This window comes from Antechinus flavipes, chromosome 2 (assembly GCF_016432865.1).
Source record: "Antechinus flavipes isolate AdamAnt ecotype Samford, QLD, Australia chromosome 2, AdamAnt_v2, whole genome shotgun sequence".
Taxonomy (NCBI): Eukaryota; Metazoa; Chordata; class Mammalia; order Dasyuromorphia; family Dasyuridae; genus Antechinus; species Antechinus flavipes.
Genome location: NC_067399.1, coordinates 323,829,151 through 323,856,824, shown reverse-complemented (window position 1 = coordinate 323,856,824; position 27,674 = coordinate 323,829,151). Strand labels below are relative to the sequence as shown.

General features: G+C 33.8%; 1 protein-coding gene across 3 annotated transcripts in view; it reads right to left on the bottom strand.

Annotated features, from left to right (window-relative positions):
* SMOC1 (SPARC related modular calcium binding 1) overlaps positions 1–27,674 on the bottom strand; it is a 191,185-nt gene that overhangs the window by 73,982 nt on the left and 89,529 nt on the right. For all 3 annotated transcript variants that reach the window (XM_051977686.1, XM_051977685.1, XM_051977687.1), the window contains exons 2-3: positions 22,727–22,892; positions 21,097–21,209 (exon numbers count right to left, since the gene is read on the bottom strand). In XM_051977686.1, the coding sequence (XP_051833646.1) occupies positions 21,097–21,209; positions 22,727–22,892 (279 nt within the window). The remainder of the gene's footprint in view (positions 1–21,096; positions 21,210–22,726; positions 22,893–27,674) is intronic.

Below are 27,674 nucleotides of genomic sequence, written 5' to 3'. Positions count from 1 at the left end.
TATACATGGTAAGATCGCCTTCTTTATTATGGATACTAGAGAGTAGTCTCATGACTATCATTCTGATAATATACAATCTAGAAAGGTTTTTTACTATTATATATGTATTGGACAAATGCTACAAATGAATAGTAAGCTGGACACAGGATTAAAGTGCAAGAGAATGGATGAATTTCCTTTAGGAAAGTACAGAATTCCTTTAATGGAGCTACCTTCTCCTAGAATCAAAGATTCAAGTGCCAGAGAATCTGCCAGGGAATAGGCAGATGCCAATGCAGAAACACCCCACTGAACTCATTACTCCAGCTCAGCACTAGGTAAGCTGCCAGACCCTTACTGTCTCCAAGAGCACTAGTTACCCTCAACCCTACCCTTCAATATAGCACCAGACACAAGGATCCCCTTTGGGCCTCAGGGTGATATCAGTACAGCACTAGGTAAACCACAAGGTTTACCTCTCACAAGAAACCTGAGACACCACAAAAGCAGAACTCAAATTTAAAAGACAGGAAAAAAGCCAAAAAAGATGAGCAACAACAAGAAGAAGAATCTGACTATAGTAAGTTATTATAGTGACAGAGAAGATCAAGACACAAACTCAACAGTGTCAAAATACTTTATGAGTATTTTGCTCTATGAGCTCTAAACAAAAATGAAAAGTGATCTCAAGCCTAGAAAGAATTCATGGAAGAGATCAAAAGAGAGCTTAAAAACCATGTATGAAACGTAAAAGAAAAATTGGAGGCGGGGAGGGAAATGAGAGTGATTAAAAGAATTATGAAAAAAAGAATCAATTATGAAAAAAGGAAATGACTACTTAAAAAGTTAAATTGGTTGAATGGAAAAGAAGATACAAAAATCCACTGAAGAAAATCACTCCTCAGTTTTTATTCTTTATTTTCCAAACTGGAAAGGGAAGTATAAAAGCTAATTGAGGAAAACAATTCCTTAACAGTTAGAATTGGGAAAATAAAAGCTAATGACTCTATGAGACATCAAGATTTAATCAAACAATTTCAAAAGAAAGAAAAAAAGAAGAAAATGTAAAATACCTCATGGGAAAAACAACTAATCTGAAAAATAGATCCTTCAGAGACAATATCAAAATCATTGGATTATGTGAAAGCCATGATCAAAAGGAGCATCTGGGCAGTGTTTTTTGAGGAATTATCAAGGAAAAGTATCATGATGATGGAGGGCAAAATAGAAATTGAAAGAATCTACTGATCACCTCAAGAAAGAGATCCCAAAATAATAACTCTAAGCAATTTCAGAACTATCAAATCAGGGAAAAAATATGGCAAGTGGCTAGAAAGAAACAATTTAAATGTTGGGGAGCCACAATCAGGATTACATAAGATTCAGCAGTTGCAATTTTAAAGAATCAGAGATAAATCTGGGAAGATGGTATAGTAGGTCAGAAAATTCCAACCTCTCTAGATCTTACTGATGAATGAGACAAAATAGCACTTCAAAGTGAATATAAAGCATTAAAAACAAACAAAAGTTGGAGTAGAAGAGTTGTCTTTCTGGGACAACCATAGAAGATACAAAGAAAGATCTGGACCTGAGGTTTGGCCTAAGTGAAGTATAAATACTTCCAGGCTAGTTCTGATGAAATAGAAAGCAGCAAACCCTGTATTAGGAGGTAGCTTCAGCTGTAGCTATAGGAATTTTTACTTTCTGCACAGAATAGGGAAATCTAGCATCTGAATCAGGGAAGGCTGAAGGAACCTCTGCTTTTAAGGAAAGCCAGGCCCAACTGTGGCTGAGACACACCTGGGCAAGAAGGAACCAGCACATACCTGATGAATACAGACGCAGTAGACTGGGGATGCAGAGGTCTATGGACACTTACAGGAGAACAAAAAAAAAAAACAAACAAAACAAACAAAAAAAAAAAACAGGAGTTGATTTCAGTTTTAGATCACAAGAGGCCAGAAATTCCATCCCCCATATTCTATGACTAGAGGTGATTATACTAACGAACTACTGTTAAAAAATGAACTTGCAAAGGAGAAAAAGCCAACCATAGAAAATTACTGTGAGACCAGTGTACATCTTCAATAGAGGATACTGAAGCAAAAAAGGCCTCTCCTACGTCCAAAGAGTAAAGTTAAATGGTCATCTGCCCAAAAAGAATTCACAGAGGAACTCTAAAAAGACTTAAAATCAAATGAAGGAGATGCAAAAAAATTTTTTTAAATATCAATCTAGGAAAAACAAGATTATGAAAAGAAAGTCAACCAACTGGAAAAGGAGATCTAGAAGAAAATAACTCCTTGAAAACTAGACTTGGGCAAGGAGAAGCCAATAGAACTATGAGACCAAGAAATAATAAGACCAAATATATAGAATGAAAACATAGAAGAGAATATAAAACATCTCATAAGGAAAACAACTAATCTAGAGGATAGATCAAGAAGAGAAAATGTAGAGGGCTGGAACTCTGAAAAGATATACTTGAATCTAAGACAGCAGAGAACTTAAGGCTAAGTACCTATTCAATGTGTTATAATGGTTCTATAAACATATACTTAGATGATATGGTGATGTGATGGCTCTCCTCATGATTGGTGCCTGCTGAATGTGGTGTGGTGAGGTAATCTTAGGGAAGGACTGGAGGGTTGAGCAGAAGAGTCAGAATCTCTCTGCTGCAGCCAGCACAGCAGGGAAGACTTCAGGCTCCAGACTCCAGAGTCCAGGATCCATCTTTGACGAGCCACATGGCAGATTGCCTGACTCCTTCACTTCTCCTCCTAAAGACCAAGGACTCTGACTGATCCTGACACTGACTGATCCTGAGGCCCTCCAGAGATCTAGCCTGGACATTACAAGAAAACATAAGAATAATCAGATTACCTGAAAGCTATGATTTTTAAAAGAATCTTGATATAATAATACAAGAAATAATTAAAGAAAATTGTCCTAAGTGTTAGAATAAAAAGGGAAAGTAGAAATGGAAAAAAAAATCCACTGATCACCACCTGAAAGAAATCCTATGAGGAAAACTTACAGGAACATCATAGCCAAATTCTGAAATCTCCAGATCAGGGAGAAAATGTTACAAGCAACAAGAAAAAAATTCAAATATGGCAGAACCACAGTTAGAATCACACAAGACCTGGCAGCAGCTATATTATGAGATCATGGATCTTAAAACATTGTATAGTGAAGAACGATAGAAAGAAGCTTGTGGCCAAAAATATTATACCCATCTAAATTAAGCATAATCCTGAAAAAAGGAATGGCTATTCAATGAATTTCTAGACTTTGAGATTGTGAAAAGACCTAAACAACAAAGGCTAATATCAAAGGACAAACTGTTCAAGTTTTATATATGGAAATTAAAATCATAGGTCTAATATATTGTAATTGTTGAGTAGCCCCAAAGAAAGAGTGGGGTAAAATTGAATATTAGGCAATTCTAAAAAGAAAATCACATAGGAAAAGGTAAAAGAGTAATTATTTTATATTAATGAGGTATGAGAGGAAGAACTGACACAAAGGAATTAGATAGGGGAGAAAGGCTATTAGTTTTGAATCTACTCTCATCAAGAATGGATTAAAGAAAGAACAATACATATATATGTAATCTAGAAGAGTGTAAAAAAATCTTCTAAATTCAGAAAGAAATAAGAGGGTAAGGGGATAGGGTGAAGGGAGAAGATAAGGAAGGAATTTTTTTTATTATAGCTTTTTATTGACAGAACATATGCATGGGTAATTTTTTACAACATTATCCCTTGCACTCGCTTCTGTTCTGACTTTTCCCTTCCCTCCCTCCATCCCCTCTCCTAGATGGCAGGCAGTCTTATACATGTTAAATATGTTATAGTATATTCTAGATACAATATTTGTGTGCAGAATGATACAGTTCTCTTGTTGCACAAGAAGAATTGGATTCAGAAGATAAAAATAACCTGGTAAGAAAAGCAAAAATTCAAACAGTTCACACTCATTTCCCAGTGTTCCTTCTCTGAGTGTAGTTGATTCTGTCCATCATTGATCAATTGGAACTGAATTAGATATTCTCTTTATCAAAGATATCTACTTCCATAAGAATACATCCTCATACAGTATTGTTGAAGTGTATAATGATCTCCTGGTTCTGCTCTTTTCACTCAGCATCAGTTCATGTAAATCTTTCCAAGCCTCTCTGTATTCACCCTGCTGGTCATTTCTTTCAGAACAATAATATTCCATAATATTCATATGTCACAATTTACCCAGCCATTCTCCAGTTGATGGATATCCATTCATTTAAGGAAGGGATTTTTAAAAAGGAACCTTATTTACATCAGATTTGAGTTAAAGAAAGAACAACATATACCTTTAGAAGGGAATAAAAATCTTCTGAATATATATAGAAACAAGAGTATGAGGAAATAGGATAAGAGGGCAATATAGAAAGATCTTAGATTGATGGGAATGGAATAAGGTGTATAGATTAGTGGTACAGGGAGGGAAAGGGTAGGAGGAAAGAATAAGGAAGAGATCTTTGGAGAGAAGATAGGTTAAGAAATAGGAAGGAATAAGGAAATAGGAAGAAATAGGGCAAACAAGATTAGAAGGGAAGCAACAAACTGGGAAAACATCTTCACAGTTAAAAGTTCTGATAAAGACCTTATTTCCAAAATATATAGAGAACTGACTCAAATTTATAAGAAATCAAGCCATTCTCCAATTGATAAATGGTCAAAGGATATGAACAGACAATTTTCAGATGATGAAATTGAAACTATTACCACTCATATGAAAGAGTGTTCCAAATCACTATTGATCAGAGAAATGCAAATTAAGACAACTCTGAGATACTACTACACACCTGTCAGATTGGCTAAGATGACAGGAAAAAATAATGATGAATGTTGGAGGGGATGCGGGAAAACTGGGACACTGATGCATTGTTGGTGGAGTTGTGAATGAATCCAACCATTCTGGAGAGCAATCTGGAATTATGCCCCAAAGTTATCAAACTGTGCACACCCTTTGATCCAGCAGTGTTACTTCTGGGCTTATATCCCAAAGAAATACTAAAGAAGGGAAAGGGACCTGTATGTGCAAAATGTTTGTGGCAGCCCTGTTTGTAGTGGCTAGAAACTGGAAATTGAATGGATGCCCATCAATTGGAGAATGGCTGGGTAAATTGTGGTATATGAATGTTATGGAATATTATTGTTCTGTAAGAAATGACCAGCAGGATGAATACAGAAGGACTGGCGAGACTTACATGAACTGATGCTGAGTGAAATGAGCAGAACCAGGAGATCATTATACACTTCAACAACAATATTGTATGAGGATATATTCTGATGGAAGTGGATTTCTTTGACAAAGAGACCTAACTCAGTTTCAATTATTAAATGATGGATAGAAGCAGCTACATCCAAAGAAAGAACACTGGGAAATGAATGTGAACTATTTGCATTTTTGTTTTTCTTCCCGGGTTATTTTTACCTTCTGAATCCAATTCTCCCTGTGCAACAAGAGAACTGTTCGGTTCTGCAAACATATATTGTATCTAGAATATACTGCAACATATCTAACATATATAGGACTGCTTGCCATCTAGGGGAGGGGATGGAGGGAGGGAGGGGAAAAATCGGAACAGAAGCGAGTGCAAGGGATAATGTTGTGAAAAAATTACCCTGGCATGGATTCTGTCAATATAAAGTTATTATAAAATAAAATAAAATATATTTAAAAAAAAAGAAATAGGAAGGCAACATAATGGGTAGGTAAAGCAGAGGAGTCAGGAGAGATAGGAAACACGATACATTCAATAATAATAATAAATATTAGGAGTACAGTTTATTAGGTTAAAAAAGCAGAGATAATAATCATTGATCTTAAAGTTAAAGATAAATACATTTAATCAAAAGAGAATAATAGGGAAACTATACCATATGTAGTATTAATCAATAGTGTTTTATACTAAGCAATATAGATTTGAATATTCCTTTAGTGTAGGAAATGATGAGTTCATAGATTTAGAAAAACAAGGAAAGGCTTAGATTTATGAAGGAAGATGTACTCCACCTTCAGAGAAACAGAAGACAAACAAGAATAATATGATCTTACAAAATGTATATGAATATACATATGATTATAAATATATATTTAGTTTGTGGATGTCTGTCTAAATATATATGTGTGTATATGTGCATATGTATATGTATGTATATATAAATAAATATATTCCTGCTCGATCACAGCCTTTTTGAGGAAGGAAAGGAAAGAGGAAAGAAAATTATAAAGCAAAAAATGCACATAAGAGAATAAAATAACAAGGAACAAATAGAAGATTGACAGCTCTGAATACAAATTGTGGTATTTATTTTATATGCTTTCTTGAAATGGAAATTTATTGTTTTATATTTTGAATACTCTCCTATGTTCTTCAGTACACATAGTAAAGTTTTTTCCTCCTCTGGTGTATTTAAACTTCAAATAAAGAAAAAAAAAAGGAAAAAAAAAGAAAAAAAAAATTAAAGGTTTAGAGATCTTAAAACATGATATTCCAGAAGGCAAAGGAGCTAGGACTACAACCAAGAATCAACTACCTAGTAATTTGGCTTCAAGCTTTCATAAGGAGCCCAATATTGAACAAAAAACAATTGATTTCTTATACCAAGACCCAAGGGAATCCTAAAAAGGTAAAAAAAGAAAAAAAAGAAAAAAAAAGAAAACATAAAGGATTCAGTGGAGCTGAACTGTTTACATATCTACATGTAAAGATATTTGTCATTTTTTAAAAAGAATAACACTAATAGTATAATTAGAAGGAATATACTTAGATGGCATCAGTACAAGGGGAATTTGAGGGAATGACAAAATATAATTAAGGAATGAAAAAGAAGAGTACACTAGATGCAAAAGGAAGGGAGAAGTAGTACAGAATAAATTATTTCATGCAAAGAGGTATGAAAAACCTATTACTGTGGAGGGAAAGATGGGAGAGTGGACAATGGGTATAACTTGAATCACATTCTCATTAATATTGGCTCAGAAAGGAAATAATATAGACAATCAGTTGAATGTGGAAATCTGACAGGGAAATAAGAGGGAAAAATAAGTAAAAGGGGGATGGGGTGGTGACTGAGAGGAGAGAGGACAGATTGGTAGACGTGGTAGATAGAAGCAAAACACTATTGAAGAAGGAAAGAATGAAAGGAGAGAGAGAGTACAAACAGGAGAAAAATAGGCTGAAGGGAAACACACAGTAATCATAATTGTGAATCTGAATGGGATGAACTCTCCCACAAAATGGAAGCAGATAGTATGAAGATCAAAAGCAAGAGTCTCACAATACATTGTAAGAAAAACACTTGAAGCAGAGAGACACATAGAATAAAAGTAAGGGGTTGAGGCAGAATCTATTTATGTTTCAGCTGAAGTCCAAAGCAATCAAGATTAGAAGGAAACCTGAAAGTTGGAAAATTATCTTTAGAGTAAGAGTATCTGATATAAATATCATTTCTCAAATATATAGAGAACTGAGTCAAATTTATAAGAATACAAGCCATTTCCCAATGGATAAATAGTCAAAGGATATGAACAGGCAGTTTTCAGAGAAAAAAAGAAGAGTTCTAAATCATTTTAATTAGAAAAAATGCAAATTAATGCAGCTCAGAGGTACCACCTCACATTTATAAGATTAGCTAATATGACAAAAAAAAAAAAGGAAATAAAAATGTTAGAGAGAATATTGAGAAATTGGGACACTAATGCACTATTGGTGGAGTTGTGAACTAATCCAACCATTCTGGAAAGTAATTTGGAAGTATACCCGAAAGATAACCAAACTGTGCATACCCTCTGATCCACCAATATCACTACTAGGTCTATACTGCAAACAAATCACCAAAAGTAAAAAGGACTTATGTATGCAAAGATATTTATAAGAAGCCTTTTTCATGATGGCAAAATATTGGAAATTGAGGGGATGCCCATCGAGGAAATAGAAATAGATAGCTTCAAAGCCTTAAGTCTTTCATCCTTATTTTCCCACATTTCTTTGAGAATTCAATATTTCTAGTAGCTTTCAGAACAAAGATTCTTAATCTGGAATCCATAGATTGTTTCTTTTTCAATTTTGGTAATTAAAATTTCAACATAGTTTCAAATTCAATGTGGAGTTTCAACTTCAATATAGTTTCCTTTATAATCTTAATAGACACCAATGGAATTTGAAGGTCACATTGATCTCAGGTTTCTTGTATAGGCTTTATATATGTTTATGTAGTCAACAAGTAACAACTTGGGGCAAGCCAATATACCCATCACTGGAATGGTGATGGGAGCATCTGATTTTGAGCTAAGAATATTAGGTAGTGCACTTACTTTGAATCTTCTGCTATGTATACCATACCTTCTGATATAGAACTTTATCACAAAAGAAGAGGATGGACATTATAGAGCAATGTCTTTAAAGAGTATTGTTATTGAAATATCAAATAAAATATTAGTAAGAAGGAGAGAGTAGTATATTAAAAAGATTATACACAATAACCAGGTTGGATTTGTAAATTCAGGGCTGATTCAATATTAGGAAAATTATAAATGATAGACCTCATTAACAACAAGAGCAATAAAATATATAATTATTCTAATAAGTACAGCAAAGTTGTTTGTTGTAAAAACAAAATAAAACAAAACCAGTAAGCATAGAAACTAATGGACCTTTTCTTAACATGGCAAATAGTATCTATGACCCCTATCATTCATAATACAGAAATACTAAAGGCTTTTCTAATAAGATTGGGGTAGAGCAAGTTGCCCATTGCCACTATTATTTGATATAGTTCTGAAAATACTAGATATAGCAATAAGATAAAAAAATAATTAAGAGAAATAAGCATAAGTAAAGAAAAAATATTATCACTTTTGCAGATGACATGGTTTATTTGTGGAATCTCAGAACGTCATCTAAGATGAATGAAATTGTTTCTGTTAAAAGGAGCAGGATATGAAATAAAATCCAAATAAATCATTAGCCTTTTCACATATTATTTCACATATTTTCACATATAAAAATCACAAAAGAGAGAGGAAATACCATTCAAAATTACCTCAGAATTGAATATCTAGGATCCACATTAAAGAATGCTTAAATTGTAAAGAATATATTTGTTCATGGTGGGGCAAGCTAATGTAACAAAAGTGACAGTGCTACCTAAATTAAGTTACAGATTCAATGGCTAAAAAACTTATGAAAGTAATAAAATATCATTGTGATTATAGAAATGATGAAAGAGATGGATTCAAAGAAGCCTAGAAAACATTTATGAACATAAACAGAATGAATTTTATAGAACAAGAAGTATTTATACAATGACCATAACATTGTAAAAAAAAATTTCTTTGAAAGACTTAAAAACCACAACTCTAGAAGACTATTAAAAATGTGTCCTAATAGTTGCTGAATGAGAACACCTTTCAAGGCATGAACATTGCAACAATTGTTTCAACATTGCAAATTTATTTTGTTTGACTAAAAATCCATTACAAAGGAGGCCTTTCATTTAGGAGCAAGGATGGGGAGAATTAAGGGAATAGGGATAGTGGGAGGGAAAGGAGTCAAAAGAATATCAAAGAAACATAAAAAAAAAAAACCAGAGATAGAATACCATAGGAGAGTTATGAGAGGAGTATAAATAAGTAGTACTGGAACTTCCACATCAAAATCAATGTGTGTATATATATATATATATATATATATTATATATATATATATTATATATATATATATATGTTCATTGTATAGAGTGGATATTTCAAGTACTATCTCTGTTTTCTGTCCTTTGTATATGGAAATGTTCATACAAGGATGATTTTTTTCAGCTTATAGTTTAAAAAAAAAAGATTTGATAGCAGCATAGCTATTCCTTCCCAAAGACCAAAAGATCCTCTTTCACAAATGGTGTTGTCCCTAGAGGGGCCAGAAAAGGAGGGTGATGAAATGATATCAACCTCAAAGTAGAACAAATCTTATCTTAATGCTAGCTAAATTTGGTGATTTCTTCCTTACTCCATTAAAAAAAGCAGCTTCTTGCCCAACAGTGAAACAATTTACTATTTATCCATCCCTCCAAATAATAGACAAGCATGCATGTTTAACAGTGTGATTGTTTGGTGTGTTTTGTTTTTTTTTTAGTGAACACTGTACATTATGTAGGGAGCCCCAAGCAGGGGTAGCAGCCACAACCACACACAGAAACTGCTTTGTCTCTTGTGCCCAAGGGAGCCTGATATGTACAGACACATTCAAAACACTCAGACACACACAGAGAGTAATCTTAGGAAGAAGAATTAGGGTTACATTCACCTTCTTTACCTGACTAGAACTTAGTTTTTTGTTTTGTTGCATTTTCATAACATAGTGTGATAAAAAAGATGATTATACATAAAATTGCCAATTATGCACAACTTGCTATTCCTTTCAAATATACAACAAAATTATCATGTAAATTTTTCTCCATTCTCCTACCTCCTCCTTTTGGGTTTTCATTATCTAGTACAGCACTATGCTTGAAAAATATTTACTGAATTTAATCACAATTTTCCCCCAGGTATGTTCTTTCCACATCAAGAAAGACATAGAATGAGTAAACCAAATCTTGCTTTTCAAAGTCCATTTTAAAAATGCCAATAACATACCAGATAACCTTGTTGGTACTGAGAATATGAAGATAGAAGCAAATCAGATTCTGTCTCTGAGGTATTTTGCACTTATTATAGTCAAGTTTGGGGAATTTATAGTTAGTTTTGTCATTGATTTTCAAAATTTCTTTTATTTAATTTCTTAGATTAAATTAATGAGTATAATCATTCTCATCCAAAGAAGCTCATTGCTAATGATTAATCAGCATAATTAGTAATATTAATAGTTAGTATAAGATATGAGTATATCATTTTAAGGCATATAAACCAATTTACATGTATTTTTCAATTTGATTATCATAATACCCTTGGGGAGGTAGGCACTTAGGTATCATCATTTTTATTTAAAATGAGGAAAGAGCTTCCAAAAAACTACTTGACCTACCCATGGTAATTCAGTAAATAAAGGCATATTTCAACCTCATGTGCTATCGCTTGCTCCCATCAGCTGATGGGAGATGATTATTAAATTTTCACTGTGAGTATTTGCACTTTGAAAATCATTAAGAGTTACTAATCAGGGTTTGATTTATTGCTTTATTAATTGCCTATATTTAAGAAGGCTATGAAGAGAATATTAATAATACACTAAATTTGAAGATGTGTCATGCATATATTTCCCTCCCCAGAGCCATTTGCTAAACACTTACCAGAACACTTCTGTTCTTACCTAACTAAAAATCCAGTGTTTATTCTATTCATTCATTTTACCAAGTGTTCATAAAACTTAACTTCAAAATTAACAATTAGCAAATAATAAATATGAATATGAATATAATAAACATGTAATAGATAAATATAAATATGAATATAATATATATATATATATGAATAAACTGTCAGAATCATATTTATCAACTTTCCAGAAAAAAAAAACAATCTACTTACTAAAGGATAGAGTTTTGAAGAGACAAATAAATAAATAAATGTGTGCATATACATGTGTATGTATATATACATTTACATAGATATACTTTTTTCACACACTTTAGTAAGTAGTTTTTTTATGCCCAGATTACAGTTAATTCCATTCCTTCTTCACCTCTACACCCAATTCTCTCCCAAAGAGAAAGACAGAACAAAGCAACAATTTTTTATTTCTTTAAAATGTGAGTTCCCATAGAACTTCTCTATTCTGTGAATTTAGTGCTTAAATTTATATAATTCAAATGCTTTTAAGAACTATTATAAAAGATGTTCTTAGAAAGCAGGAAAGTATGTTTTTCAAGATTGCTAGTTTGCTATTTGCTTTGGACTCAATCAAAAAGTATTTATTGTTGTTCAATTGTGTCTGACTTTTTGTGACCCCATTTGGAGTTTTCTTGGCAAAGATGTTAGAGTGCCTTGCCATTTCCTTTTCCAGCTCATTTTACAGATGAGGAAACTAAGGGAAATAGAGTTAAGTCATTTACCTAGGGTCACATAGTAAGTAAGTATCTGAGACCATATTTGAACTCAGGAAGATGAGTTTTCCTGACTCTAGCCTATACTCTCTATTCACTGCATCACCTAGCTGCCCAAGGATTTATTAAAAGTTTACCATGAGCAAGGCTCTATGTTAGGCTTGAGAATATATAGACAAAAGAGAAATACTCCCTGGCTTTCAAGGACATATGAATAGCTATATACAAAATAGATTCAAGGTGATTGAAGTAGGAGGATGAGAGAAAGGAGAAAGGGAGAACTTTAGTCACTTTACTTCTTTCACTATCAATTTCCTCATCTATAGAATAAGAAGGTTATAATAGATGATTTTGCAGAGGACATTCTAATTCTTCCAAGGTGTTTTGGAGGTTTGGCTTATGATTGAGTTTTTTTATATAAAGTATATTGAGTTTTTTAATATAAATTTTTAAAATTACTATATGCTAGTTAGTTACTTTAGTGGGAAAATGCACTCCAAATTCAAAAGTTATAAAAGGTTAGGAAGCTGCATCTACTCTGCTCATGCAAAGGATGAGAGTTGGAAGGATTGTCTGGTTCATTCCAGACATCAAGGTCAAGAGGTCAACCTCTACACCCGTGGTGTCAAACACATCACCTGAGGACTGCACATGGCCTTCAAGATTATTGAGTGACATATGGACCAAATTAAACAAAATTGGGAAATAGCTAACAAAATAAGCAAAAATACAATAAAACATAGATTTTATTAATATGTGGTTTTCTAAGTCAATGTGTGGCCAGCAGGGATACCTATGTGTATGTACATATGTATGTGTATATGTATATGTTTATATAGATAGATACTTAAGTGGGCATTTGTTTTTTTTTTACTTTATATTAAAATATTAATCCTTCCAACTCTCATACTTTGCATGAGCAGAGTAGATGCAGCTTCCTAACCTTTTATAACTTTTGAATTTGGAGTGTATTTTCTCTCTAAAGTAACTAACTAGCATATAGTAATTTTTTTAAAAAATGACATTTATTAGCCAAGTACCACTTTTACTGACTTATATCGGCTATTTTTTTCATGTCTTATCTGCACAATTAGATTATTAACTCCTTGAGGGCAGGAATTGTGATTTATTTTATCTCCTATGATACCTAAAACAGTGCTTTGTATATAGAAGGCATGTGGCAATTTATTCATTAATTCATATTATGGAGAGGGAAAAGAACAGTTATCAGTCAAAGAATTATGTCAAAACTATAGCCATATTATGGTCATGCACAAGTTTTCTCAGGTATCAGAATAACTATTCTTCCAGTGATAACAGAGGTTTGAAGTAGCTTGCATAAATCAAGGGTTTGGCTATTTATTTTCCATGTGATCTCGGGCAGGTCATTTAACTTTATGGGACCTCATTTTCTTAATTATAAAAATGAGGTGACCTCTGAGGTGCTTTAAAGCTCTAAATCAAGGATTTTATAATTGTGAAAATACCACTTAGCTTGTGTATTATAGATAGAATAATCTATGGACAAAGCACAGGAACAACTGAGACATTTGGGTTTTAACAGTTACGTTGTAGATTTTCATTCATTCTTTCCAAATTTACAAAATGCCTTTTCACATAGGGCAGTGTTTTAATTAAATGAGTTGGGCATGATATTTATCCATCAGAAATGTAGCAGCTAGTAAAGGAAAAGAATGAAAAGTATACAGAAATAAGTATAATATATAAGTGGCTCAAGAAAGATTCAAATACTGTCTATATTAACATGCTATATTAGACACACTAAAGAAAAAAATAACAGGAACAAAATACAAGACAATAGAATATACAATCTGTTCAAACAAGACTTCCATACTATACTACTCTGGGAACATTGTGAAGTACAAGTCTTTAGACATAAGAATGGGAAAATCCATAAATGAGAGGAGGTGGCACATATATCATTCTTTCCTTAAGTTCAGAGTAGGGTGGAGATGAAGTCAAGGAAGAAGTGATGGGTACATGTGGTACTGGCTCCTGCAGGAATCCCATTAAAGCCAAATCACATTCAAAAGTCCTAAACAATGCTAGGCAAATCATATCCATCTGGGAGTCCTTTCATTTCCTCAAAAACAAAGTACAAGCATTTCCACTGTATAGTAATTCACATAACTGTAACATAATTGCTAACATTAGGTATCTTCAAGTATCTTGTCTCAGATCTATCTACAACTTCTCTAAGTCAAATTCAGACTCAGTAGCAATTTTCTATACATGTCAAATATTTCTTCTTCAGGGAGGGAAAAACTAGGATAAAACATCTCTCTCCCATAAACTCTACAACTCTTTATAGATATTAATTTAGGTATTAATTTTTATGGTCCTGAAGAAACTTGTTGCCGATGGGTATTACTTTTCAAAAAGGGAAGAAAACCAAACCTACAGACACACAAAGAAAAGAAGTTAGTGGAATAAATTGAGGGAGGAAGGAGAGGCAAGTCTCAAAGGACTCAGCAGCCATCAACATAATTGAAGCAACACGAGAAAAGACAGCCTCATTTCAAAAAGTTATTGCAATGTCTTTGATCAAGGGAAAAAGCAAATCCATTCCCATCACTTTAGCTGAAATGGGCCTTCAATCTAGCTGTCTGTCTGCCCACCAGGGTAATCAAACATTACTGATTGAACAGCACATGGTAGTACTTAGAATGTCAAATGAAAGAGACAGCTCTAAGCCATTTTTTCTGCCACCACCTGGGTCTGCCTCAAACCTTTTTTGCCTTCACATTTAACATTTCAGTTCCCACCTATTTTGAACTGATACCTTTTATAGTAAACCACTGTTTTGTTGAGCTTTACTCACCCAAAGTAAAAGCACACAGACACATTATAGCAAAAACTTTGCTCCAAGGAGCTCAGAGGCCCAAATGGACTATAAGCTCTGTGAGGGTAGAGCCCATATCTTAAGTAAACTTTGTGTTTTCCCTAGTATAGTGATTTGTACACTTATTATGTGTTTATTGTCTTCTTGCTTAGTTGTGTCTAAACTCATTTAGGGTTTTCTTGGAAGAGATAATAAAGTGGTTTATTATTTCTTTCTCCAGCTCATTTTACATATGAACAAACAGGTTTAAGTGATTTGCCCAGAGTCACACAACTACTGAGGATCTAAGGCTCAATTTGAATTCAGGTCCTCCTAATCCCAAGGCCTGGTAATCTATCACTAAACCACCTAGATTTTCTAACAAGACTATTTTTTTAGAAATTTCTTTTTACAGTAGTCAAAAATTAGGAGCTAAAGCATTGTCCTCCTTTAGGGGAATATCTAAACAAATTGTGGCATATGAAGTTAATGAAATAGTATGCCATAAAATAGGGAAATGGATAGTTTCTGAGGATACTGGAAAAATATGTGAACTAATGAAGAATTAAAGTAAGCATATCTAGATCTACATAATGATCTATATAAAGATAACAATAGAGAAAAACAACTTCGGAGGATTTTAGAATTCTGATTAACATAGTAAGTCATGAGTCCCAAAAGAATGAAGATGAAACAGCAAAATCATTGTCAGTGTGGAACACTGTTGATTTACACTGCATGCAAATCTTTAGGACTTTTTTTCATTTAAAAAGAATTTCTGCATGGGGGAGATAGAGAAACCACATTTAAAATGAGAGATTGAACTGGAGGGCTTTTGAGGCTCCTTCCAACTTGAAATATGCAAAAAAAAAATAGAGAAAACTTTCACAACCTAATTTGTACCCTCCCAAAAAGGTGTTTTTAAAAAAGTTTCATTGGCATCTCTTCCAAAAAAATACTACAGGTATTTCCCAATACCTCCTCCCACACATAAAACTCTCTTTTGTAACAGAAGAAAAAAAATCAGGAAAATTAACCTACACCAACAATCATAACGACTACTGTATGCAACATTCAGCACTCATAGAACAAGTGTTTCATTATCAGGTCCCTGGAATCAGTTTTAAGCACTGCTTTTAATCAGAGCTTTTGTTGCCTTTTAGTATTGCTTTCATTTATATTGTAGTTGTTTATATAGTTATACTCAATCTGCTTTCAGTGCTTTACATCTGTTCACACTAGTTCCAAGAAATTTTTTTGAAAGACATTTTCCCCAAAAGTGAAAAGATATATAGCCAATTATAATAAAGATGATACCTTCCCGACCTCCCAAAACACTAGTTTGAGAAAGCTGTCATTGAATTGGAAGACAGTGGATTTATCAGTAGGACTAAAGTAATATAGAAAGCTTTTTTTCTAACTGCCTTCCTCCTTATTTTAATCCCAGAACCTCAATTTGAGAGAGAGTACATCCACAGAGTGAGGACAATATAGCATTAATTAAGGCTCAGAGAATAGAATATAAATTGGTAGAAATCTAAATATGTGATGATGACCCAACCCTTATCTAATCTGTAGGGGAAAACTTTCTCTTCTATGTTTCCTAGTATTTCAACATACCCATTGATTCAAAACTTAGATTACTACTGATCTGGAATTGTTAAAAATATTTCCCCTCCACTTACTGATAACTTATATTAATCATCAAATTTTTTCCAGTATTCCTTTTTCTACCTACTCCTGTCTCTAAAACAAATAATATTTTAAAGCATAAAAAGAGGAAAAAATCAGTAAAATTGATAAATATTTGGAAAAAGTCTTAACATAGATACAATATACCACACTTATGGACCTCTTATCCAAAGGATCATTTACATTTATATTTTTTAATTTTACCAATTAGAAAATGAAGAAAAGAAATGTGTCTTACCTACAATAGATAACATAACTACTTAGTGAAAAATAAAATAAAATAAAAATATAAGGCTCAGGTCTCTTTATCCAATTCTTTTTTTAAAAAATGCTATGATACTTTTTTTTTACTGAACTCAGTAAACAATTTGGCAGAATCAGAAATGGAACACTGTTCTAATCAGAACACATGGTGTAGTTTTTACTAGGTTATCAAATTTTATTTTTGCTAAAACTTTACTTTTTGGCATTCTACGGTTGATAACCTTAAAACATGAACATTTCCATATACAAAGAATTTTGTTTTGCTAATCTCATTGCATCAGGTCATTTAAGTCTTCATAAACTATTCTAAAACTACAGTTTTGGTCATTTCTTATAATGCAATAACATTTCATACATTCATGTACCATTATTGGTTAGGCAATTGCCTAATGAATGGGCATTTCCTAGGGTTTTAGTTCTTTGTTACAAGAAACTATTTTGCCTTGAATATTTTTCCCACATGTGGGTTCTTTCCCTCTTTTATTTTTTATGGGCTATAGACTTAGCAGTTGTATCAGTGAATAAGATTATTCAGAGTTTAGTAGTTTAGGGGGTATAGTTCCAAATTGCTTAGGTGAATAATTTAATCTAGTTCCAGTATTGCATTAGTGTACCTGAACTCCCACATTCTCCCTAACAACTGTCATTTTCCTTGTTTTTGTCAGTCTGATAGAAGTGAGGCAAAATCTTAGAGTTGTTTTTATTTGATCTCAGCATTAATGATTTGGAGGAATTCTTTCAAGATGGTTGTCAATAAACTATTTTTCTTTGGAGAACTATCTGTTTATTTCATTTGATCATCTATCTATGGGATAATGGTACTGTTGTTTACTTAAATTAGTTCTATACATATTTTTGTATCATACCTTTGTCAGAGAAAATTACTACAAACACTTTTCCCCAGTTAACTCATTGTTTTCTAATTTTAGCTGCAGTGATCATTTTTTAGGGGGTAAAAAGATTTTCAGTTTTGTGAAACAAAATTGCCTATTTTCTAAACCTATGATCCTTTCTATCCCTTGTAGCATCAAGAAGTCTTCCCCATCCATAATTTCAAAATAATATCCCTTCAGTTTATTTCATTTGTTTGTGATATGACCTTTTCTTTCTAAATCATGAATCTGTTTGGAACATTTTATTATATAAGGTATAATATGGCAGTCTAAATCTACTGAATGTCAAGTTGTTTTTCAGTTTTGCACCTTATTTTGTTGAAGAGTCTTTGCACCAATTAACTGTGGTCATGGGGTTTATTTAACGGTATACTAATGTTAATATTCTTCTGAATCATATATTCCTAATCTAATCATCTTTTCTATTTTTTAACCAATATCAAATAGATTTGATCATTACTCCTTTGTGACAGGATTTAAGATAATGATAGTCTTAGGCTACCTTCCTTTCACATTGTTTCTTTTGTACAAAATAGACAAAATGCACTTAGTAGAGAATTTTATTCAATAACTACAATAAGTAATATCAAATGATATTACTTCTATAAGGAAAAAAAATTCAAGGGATCATCTCTATCTTCATTCCTGTTGAGACAGGACTTTCCAGGCTTTCTTCACCATGCTATAGCAGCCTTCTCACCGTAGAAAGCTTTCTCACTCTGCTCCTATAGTCTAATTCTAGAAGTTCAATCTATCCTTGGCCTGCTTACAATCAAAGTATGCTCTACCTAGGTCCCATACTTGGACTGGTTAGTTTCTTTCAAAGCCTACATTTTAAGGAAAGTACTGAGTTAGCCATGTCTTCATTCCTCTCTTAAATTGCTAATTTTCTCCACCACACCCCAATCCAAACATGAATCCTTCCTACATGCCTCCCTTTTCTTTTTATTTATTTTTATTAAAGCTTTTTATTTTTGAAACATATACATGGATAATTTTTCAACATTAACCTTTGTAAAACCTTGTTTCCAATTTCCACCCCTTCCCCCACCTGCCCCTAGATGGTAATTCAATATATGTTAGACATGGTAGAAATATATGTCAAATCCATATATTTATACAATTATCTTGCTGCACAAGAAAAATCAGATCAAAAAGAAAAAAAATGGGAAAGAAAAATAAATGCATGCAAACAACAACAAAAAGAGTGGAAATGCTACGTCGATCCATACTCAGTTCCCAAAGTCCTCTTTGTGGGTGCTGATGGCTCTCCTCATCACAAAATCATTGGAACTGGCCTGAATCATCTCATTGTTGAAAAGAGCCACCTGATCTCTCTTTTCATTTTTTTTTAAAATGTAGCCCATCAGAGTATAAACTCCTTGAGGTCAGGGGTTGTCTTTCTCTATGTTTTTATTTTTATTCCTAGAACATAGCACAGTGTTTGATACACAGCAAGTACTCAACGAATATTTATAGACTTATTGCAATGAGACATAACTGAAAGATATATGTTTGCCAAAGATTTTTTGTTTGTAGAATCATGAAGGATAGAGTACAAATGTTTGTGTAATAACTTTTCAGGTATGTTCAACTCTTCAGGTTTCCTTGGCAGAGTTACTGGAGTAGTTTGCCATTTATTTCTCCATTTCATTTTACAGATAAGTAAACTGAGGCAAACAGGGTTAAATGACTTTCCCAGGGTCATATAGCTTGTAAGTGTGTGAGGCCAGATTTGAACTCAGGAAGATAAACTTTCCTGAGTCCATGCTCTATCCACTGAGCCAGTTAGCTGCCCTACAAAATATTTGAGTGGAGAGAGGAGTATAACAAATGTGTTTTTCTGTACCTCACATTGACTGAATCTTGGTGACATTGCAGAGTCTGTTAATTAAAGCTCACAAATATTTTAGACCTCAGTCTGGCAAGTCACATATAAAAAACAAAGTCGATGATGAATATCTATCATTGATGATGACATGCAAATGGAAAGAAATTTTATCGAGATTTTTCATCATTTTCTACATCTTGGACAGATAATGCAGATGGACAATGTGCTGGATCCACAACCCAACAGGAGGTTTCTGGAATGAATTTGGAAAATAGCATGATACTTTCAAAATCCCTAAGTACCTCTGTGAGGGGAGAAAAACCCAATTTATCTTTTGTACACTTACATTTTTCTATGATATTGTGAAACATATGATATTTCAGTCTCCAAATAATCGGAACTTCAGATCAACCAAAGGGAAATAGAAAAATACAGAGAGAGCACAACAATACTAAATCAAATTATAAACAATAAATTCCCTGCAAAAAGCATCATAAAAGATATCAAGGAGATACATGTCTGGGAAAAAGAAGAGGACAGGTGATAAACTAGACTATCAATGAACCATTGAAATAATAAAGAAGAGAAACAACATAAAGTACTGTATGAAATCTTAGGTGAGAATGGGAACCAATGTCATTACTTGCAGAAAAGAAACTTACTTACATTACATTACAGAGGAAAAATTGGCCTTGCCTAATGCCCCTCATTACTTGCATGAAGCTGTGGGGGTCTTGCCACAGAGGAGCACAATACTAGATTCACCCAACTCAATTAGTCTATCCTTATGGCTAATGTTTCTGCTCCAGCTAGGTTCCTTCATCTGTCAGATAAACCTTTGTGAGGAGGTGGGGCTGGAGACAGACTAAATGTTTTACCAAGAGAGTATTTAATTGGCCCATACAACATAATATTTTGTAAATACTCCATGCCAACATCAACATATAATACCTTCACAAATAGCACTAACCAAAGGACTGTTGGAGACTACAACCTGACGCACCCTTCTCCCTTTTCCAGGAAACAAGATTCCTATTGAATTCGAATTGAACAATGTTTTATTAAAGAACTTTGGGTATGGGACAGAGTAGAGTAAGAATTGTATAGGGAGAAGAAAGGGAAGTGAGGAGAAGAAGAGGGTAGTTGAAAGAAAAATTCCATGGAAATTGGCAAAATATGAGAAAAAAATCTCCTTGACAGGAGAAAAATGAAGGTCTGGCATTGGGAGGAGACAGCCAGCAGGGAGGATGGGGACCAAGAAATCCAGGTTTCCTGGCTCCCCATTTCACGCATCTCTTAAAAATTCCATCGCCAGCTGGCAAGGTACAATAGGAAAGAGGGGAAAAAAGAGGAGACAGGGATGACCAAGAAAGCACTGCAGAGAGAAATCACCCAGTGTCTTATAAAATATGAAAAGGAAAAAAAGTCTGTTCTCTTCTCCAGAACACAGAAAACATCTCCCAGTCCAGAAAATGAACCTGTGAAGAGTGATGGTAAAGAGCTTACCTGTGTGAAAGAGCCATCCTCACTACATTCTGGCACAAACACCGCTTCCTGAGGTTTCTTGGCTTGCTCCAAGGCTTGAGCCCTCTCCTGGCGGCACTTGCTTTGGCCAACATCTGAAAGGGGAGTAAGGAGACCACACCTCACTTGAATCAAAAGTACCTCAAGACAGGGAGAAAGTGAATTTGAGAGAACCTACTAAAAAAAAGTCATTCAACTAATAAGTTAAGCTCCTTAGTTAAGACTACTCTGATGACCAACTTCCATCAGAACCAGTTTAGGGGAAAGAAATCTTAGAGGGAAGTTAACTAATGATGTACCTATGATTGTACCTATGGACTTTAAGCAAGTTACAATTTCTTTGGGCTTCAGTTTCCTTACCTGTTAAATGAGAGATCTGAATTAGATAGCCTTTGGGGTCCATTCTTAATTCTATTAAAGTGATGACTCCTGAGTCTAATCTAATTTAATATGAAAATTTCTTGCAGACAACTGAGTTGCCTCTAAGAACTTATTACCTTGAGACCAAATGACCTATTTTTTTTTAAGTTTCATCTGAAGTTCAATGACTTTACATAAAGGAAGCAAAAAAAAATTAGATTGATTTTTATTGTCTCCAAAAAATTCAGCCCACTTACAAATGAAGTTTTAGTGTTAAATGGAATCATAGCTATTATATGGTCTAAACTTCTACTGCTAAAATCATCAAACTCAGGGAGCAGTGTATTGTGGCAACACTTACATCTTAAGTATCACCAGCATACACTCAGCATATTTCCAAGTCAACAACAACAAAAAGGGGAATGTCATCATCCACACTGAGTTTCATCTTGTTAATATTTAACAAGGAAAAAAAGGCTCATTTTTCCAAAAGACTTGAATTATTCCCAATAACCTCTGAGAAAAAAGTCATGCCTTTATGATTTTTACTGATGTTTCTTACAAAATAGTTGTCAGGCTTTTAAAAGATACTTTTCTCTCAATAATTACAAGCCATTTATTTGATATACCTTTATATATGTGTGACATTTTATATATTTGTAACAATATATCATAGCCATCTGTAGGATATATATGTGTTCGTATGTATGTGTAGGGGGTGTGTGTGTGTGCATATCATACAAATAGTTGAGATCTATTAAGAGCTTGTATTTTATATAACTCATTTAAGAAAAAATAAAGTGTAAGGATAACAGTTCCTTTTCCAAACTCTCTTCAAGGGTAACCTTATCAGAAATGGAAAAGGTGCTCATTTCTTCAGAGGAAGAAGTTTTCTCCATTTTGTCCTTCTTCCCTAGATAAAAGTAAAGGAAAGAAAGGAAACAGATGCTATGTGTTTATGTATAAGATACTGACAAAGAGGATATTGGACTTCTGGGAGACAGTTTTATACAGAGGAAAGAGAACTAGTTTTGGAGTCAGAAAATTTGAGTTTAAATCTTGCTTCTGACATCACATCTCTGAAAAAATTATTCCTGATTTTCAATTTTCTCATTTGTAAAATAAGAGAGTTGTTGAATCCCGTCCATCTTTAGACCTACAATCTTTTATGAGTTATAATTCTCTATGAACCTTTGAGCTATGGTTTGTACCCCATCTCATCCCCAGAATATTCAGAGCTATCCACACTTACCTTTACACCTGCCTCGATGTACCACCCCCAAGGCTGCATCCCTGCACTTGGCTCTCTGGTAGTCACACATTGACTCATAGGTCCTGCCATCTGAAGCACACAGTGGCTTGGGCTGAGACCGGGAGCAGTGAAGGTTGCACTGAGGGTCACGATCACTTATTAGGAACTAGGAAAAATAAAGAGAGGAAGAAGAAAAAGAAATTATGATAAACCCATCATGTACAATTTCAGTTCACTCAAGGTGGCAATGGACCCAAGAAACAGAACTAGAAAGGACCTTAGATGTTATAACAAGTTGATGTTGTTGTTCAGTCATTTTAAATCATGTCTGACTCCTTATGATCCCTTTTGGAGTTTTCTTGGCAAAGTTACTGGATTGGGGTACCATTTCCTTCTCCAGCTCATTTTACAGATGGGGAAACTGAGACAAACAAGGTAAAGTGACTTGCTTGGGGTCACACAGCTAGTGTCTACAGCTATATTTGAACTCAGAGAGATGAGTGTTCCTAACTCCAGATCCAGGATTCTGCAGTATGGCACCACTTTGCTGCCCTAATATAGACTATGAAACCAAGACAAAGTCTAAGAAGTAGAGTCAAGGAACAAACCCAAGAATTTTCTGTGCTCTTTCCTTCTTTCTGATACATCTTCTTTCTTTTTGCTTCCACTAATGGAAAAGTTAGGGTCATAAGATAATAGATTCAGAGCCAGAAGACACTTTAGAGGCTTTATAAAATCAATCATTTTACAAATTAGAAAACTGAGGTCCATATAGAGAAAGTGATTTGTTCATGTCCAACTCTTCATCATCCCATTTGTTGGTTTCTTGTTAAAACTACTAAAGTGCTTGGCTATTTCCTTCTCCAGCTCATTTTGCAGATGAAGAAACTGAGGCAAATTGGGTCACATAGCAAGTAAGTGTTTGAGGCTGGATTTGAACTTGAGTTTTCCTGACTCCAGACCTAGCATTCTATCCAATGCACTACCTAGCTGCCCCTCATTTAGACTGTAGGTAATGAATTAAACATATACTATAAAATGAGGCCAATGTGTTAATCTTGTTTGATGAATTATATATATTTTTGTTGTTGTTGCAAAGGAGGATTCTATTGAAGTAAGGATGGAAAATTGAGAAAGTGACAGCAATGTTTTAAAAAAAGCATCAATAAAACACTTTTTAAAAATATTAATTATCCAGAGATCTAGACCAAAAAATGCTTCTTCTCTCTACTCCCTTCCACCTGGATGAATCCTTATCCTGATGCTCATTGAATTAAGAAGGATGCCTCTGAGCTTATAAACATTCTCTTCCCTCATCTTTCTAGATAACATGGTGGATGAAGTATTTGACTTGAAATTGGGAAGAACCAAATTTAAATTCAGCCTCAGGCACTTACTAGCTATGTGACCCTGGGCAAATCACTTAACACTTGAATGTCCTTAGTTTCTTCATTTGTAAAATGGAGATTATAATAGATATATAATAGATATTATAGTATCTTCCAGAGTTGGTTTGATGATCAAATGAAATATTTGTGAAATATTAGCAATTATTATGTGTCCAAAAGAGAATATAAGATGTAGATGATGAGCAGGGGTAGAAATTACTTCCTCCTCATGATTCTAGCTTCTAAATAGCATATAGGGGTGTTGGACTTAGTGTCAAGAAGACCTGAGTTTTAATCTTTCTTCTTATATTTGCTAGTTGTATGACCCTGGACAAGTCACCTAAACTCTAAGCCTCAGCTTCCTCATCTGTAAAATGGAAATAAAAATACCTACTTCATAAAGTTGTTGTAAGGATAAAATAGCATAATACATGTAAAGCACTTTGTAAATTTTAAAGTACTCCTATAAAGGATAACTATTATTATTATAGTAATGTTGTTGATCATTATTATTAGTCTGGAAAATTAATGTAAATCAACACATGCTATGTCCACTTCTTTTTTCTGTTTTCCTTCTCTCTTTCATGGTCCCTTTTACTTTGATTTTTCTCTCCTAATATGATTCATAAATAATTTGTATTAAAAACAAATAAATTTCAAAAATTATTACTCTATCCAGGGATCCTCAAACTTTTAAAATAGGGGGCCAGTTCACTGTCCGCTCAGACTGTTAGAGGGCCAGACTATAGTAAAAAAAAAACAAAAAAACCTTTGTTTTGTGAGCCTTTAAATAAAGAAAGCCCTGGGTGAGGGGGATAAAGATCCTCAGCTGCTGCATCTGGCCTGCAGGCCATAGTTTGAGGACCCCTGCAGCATTTACCTAATAATACTTTACTAAGTGTTCTGGGTAAGCCTAGTTTTTCAAATAGGAGGGGTTTTTTCACTCATGTAACCAACTCCTGCCTTACAGAGCTTGTTTCTTAAACTACCATCTCAATATTCTCTATGCCTTCCACTTCAAGGACTCTTCTTGAAGGACTTGTACTAAGGACTAATGAAGAGTGAGTTGGTAAATATTTAACAATCAGCTCTCCATAGGACAAATGTACCCTTGACATGAGTTTAATTAGCATATTAATATTTTACCATCATTTTATTAAATGTGGGAAATCATCAAAACAATAAACTAAGTCCTTGTTTTTAGCATTCACTTATGTCTGAGATATAAATGCTCAAAATAAAAATTTAATAATAAGTTAGTTTGAATTGCCTCTAACAAGCCTGTAAACTCACTTGAGTACAGTTGTTCTGAAGCTTCTGGGATAAGTCCCAATGTAGCCACTAAACTACTACTGCAACTAGGTTTTCAGCATGAATTTCCTCTCCTCTCATTATCTCCTCTGACAACTTAGCCATCCTCTGAGACTAATAATTTCCATCCTTCATAGAGGTAATGGTAGAAGGCGACAACAACATTTCTTCTGAGTGTCATGGGTCAAACTTGGATATTTAGTAGTTCAGCACAGAATAAAATCTGACAGGAGGCTGATTATTCCTAAGGCATTAACCTATCAAGTTCTCCAATAAACTAAGGCTGAAATCAAGAAGCTCCCTTCCTGCTTGTTTCTTCCATAGTTCTGCTTCTGATGTCTTCCTCAAACCTGGATGTCAGCAGTCCATACTGGGTTGCCAGTAGTCTACAAGAATTGGGTAGTATGGTGTTACCTGGCAAACAGGCAGTGATTTATGTTCTTTTCTCCTCCTATGCCGGAGCCAACCAATGGTTGGAGGGTTGTCAGGGAAATGTGAGTCACTGCTATAATCACCTAAGTATATAAGTCTGACTCTTTCCCACTTTTTTTTAAAGGTTAGTGTTAAACAAAAAAACCAAAAACTCTTTTTGCCTCTGCTCAGTCTCTATTGAATTAAACTTTATTTTATTGATGCCTTTTGTGTTTACATAGAATTCATTTCTGAATATGCCCCTTCTAGCTTTCTACCAGAGGATTATTCTTTAACAAAGATTTTTTTGAAAGGGGAAAAAGAAATGCTAGTTCAACAAAAACAAATGTCAACTGTGTCTGACAGCATAAATAAATATTCCATACCCATGGCCCCAATCACTTGAATGAAATTAGGTAAATACACTTCTGATTCTTCTCCCAAACCAAGTTTACACAACACACACCTTTCCTCCTATTGTTTTTTGCACTTACATTGTTGTATAAACTGGCACATTGGGCCAATATGTGTACTGGTGTTACTGATTCTGCTAACTTCATGACATCACTTCACATAAATTTTCTTACATTTTTCTGAATTCCTTATTTAATTTTTCTTTGACAGAAATGAGATTTCACTACATTCTTGTGCCACAGTTTGTTTAACCATTCTTCAGTAAATAGACATCTACTTTGTTTCCAGATCTTTACCACTAAAAAAAAAGTCTACAAAGAATATTTTGGAGGAGGCATAGTGAATAGAGAGTGGGGTGTAAAGTCAGACATCTTCCTCGATTCAAATCTCTAAACACCTACTAACGGTTTGGCAAATGGCAAACCACCAATATCTCCACCAACAAAATCCAAGAAGACTTGGACACCACAGAAATAATCAAAAAAACAACAAATATATGCTTGTGTCTTTGATATTCTTGGGATGTATGCCTAGAAGTGGTATTTCTGGATATCGCTTTTAGAGATATCTCTGGATAGTCCATTTAAGTGACATTTAAATCATATTTTTGGTTCAACATAATTATTTTCCAGAATGATTGGACCTGTTTGAAATTCTACCAAAATCAATTTATCTTCCTCATGTACCCATTCCATCATTATTTAACTTGATTTCATTTATGACAATTTGCCGGATAAAATTTCAGAGTTGCTTTAACCTATATTTATGTTATGACTGATTTGGAATAATTGTTCATATGTTTATTAATAATTTACAATACTTCTTTTGAGAACTGTTTATAAGTAAACTTTGGAAAAGGTTTTTGCTTTTATATATATTTGTGTTAACTTCTTATATATCTTAGCATTAAGATACTTAGTAGCAATATTTGATTTAACAGTTTCCCCCAATCAATGGATTTCCTTCTTAATCAATTACTTTGATTTTGTTATGCAAAAGCTTTTCAATTTCATATAATTAAAATTCTTCTTTTTCTTTTTTTTATGGCGATGTTCCCCATCCCTTTTGGTCTTCTCTTAGTAATATTGGAAAGATATCTCCACCTATTTCCTTCCATTAAAAAAAATGATGTGACCTTTCAGGTTTAATTATATTTGGAGGAATACATATGAGGTGCTAGTTTAGAACCTTAAAAAAATTTTCCCCCCCTGCAGTTGTTGTTTAATAGAGAATCCTCCTCCAAGATTCTGGGAAGATAGCAGAGTAGGCTGATAAATTTTATGCTTTCCTGATTTCCCCCACAAATAGAACAAATTTGTGCCTTAGAGTGAAAAAAAATCAAAAAGACTTGGGGCAGAAGAGGAATCTTCCTGATACAATCTTAGAAGATCCAGAGAAAGACGCTGGGTGAAGAAAGATTAACC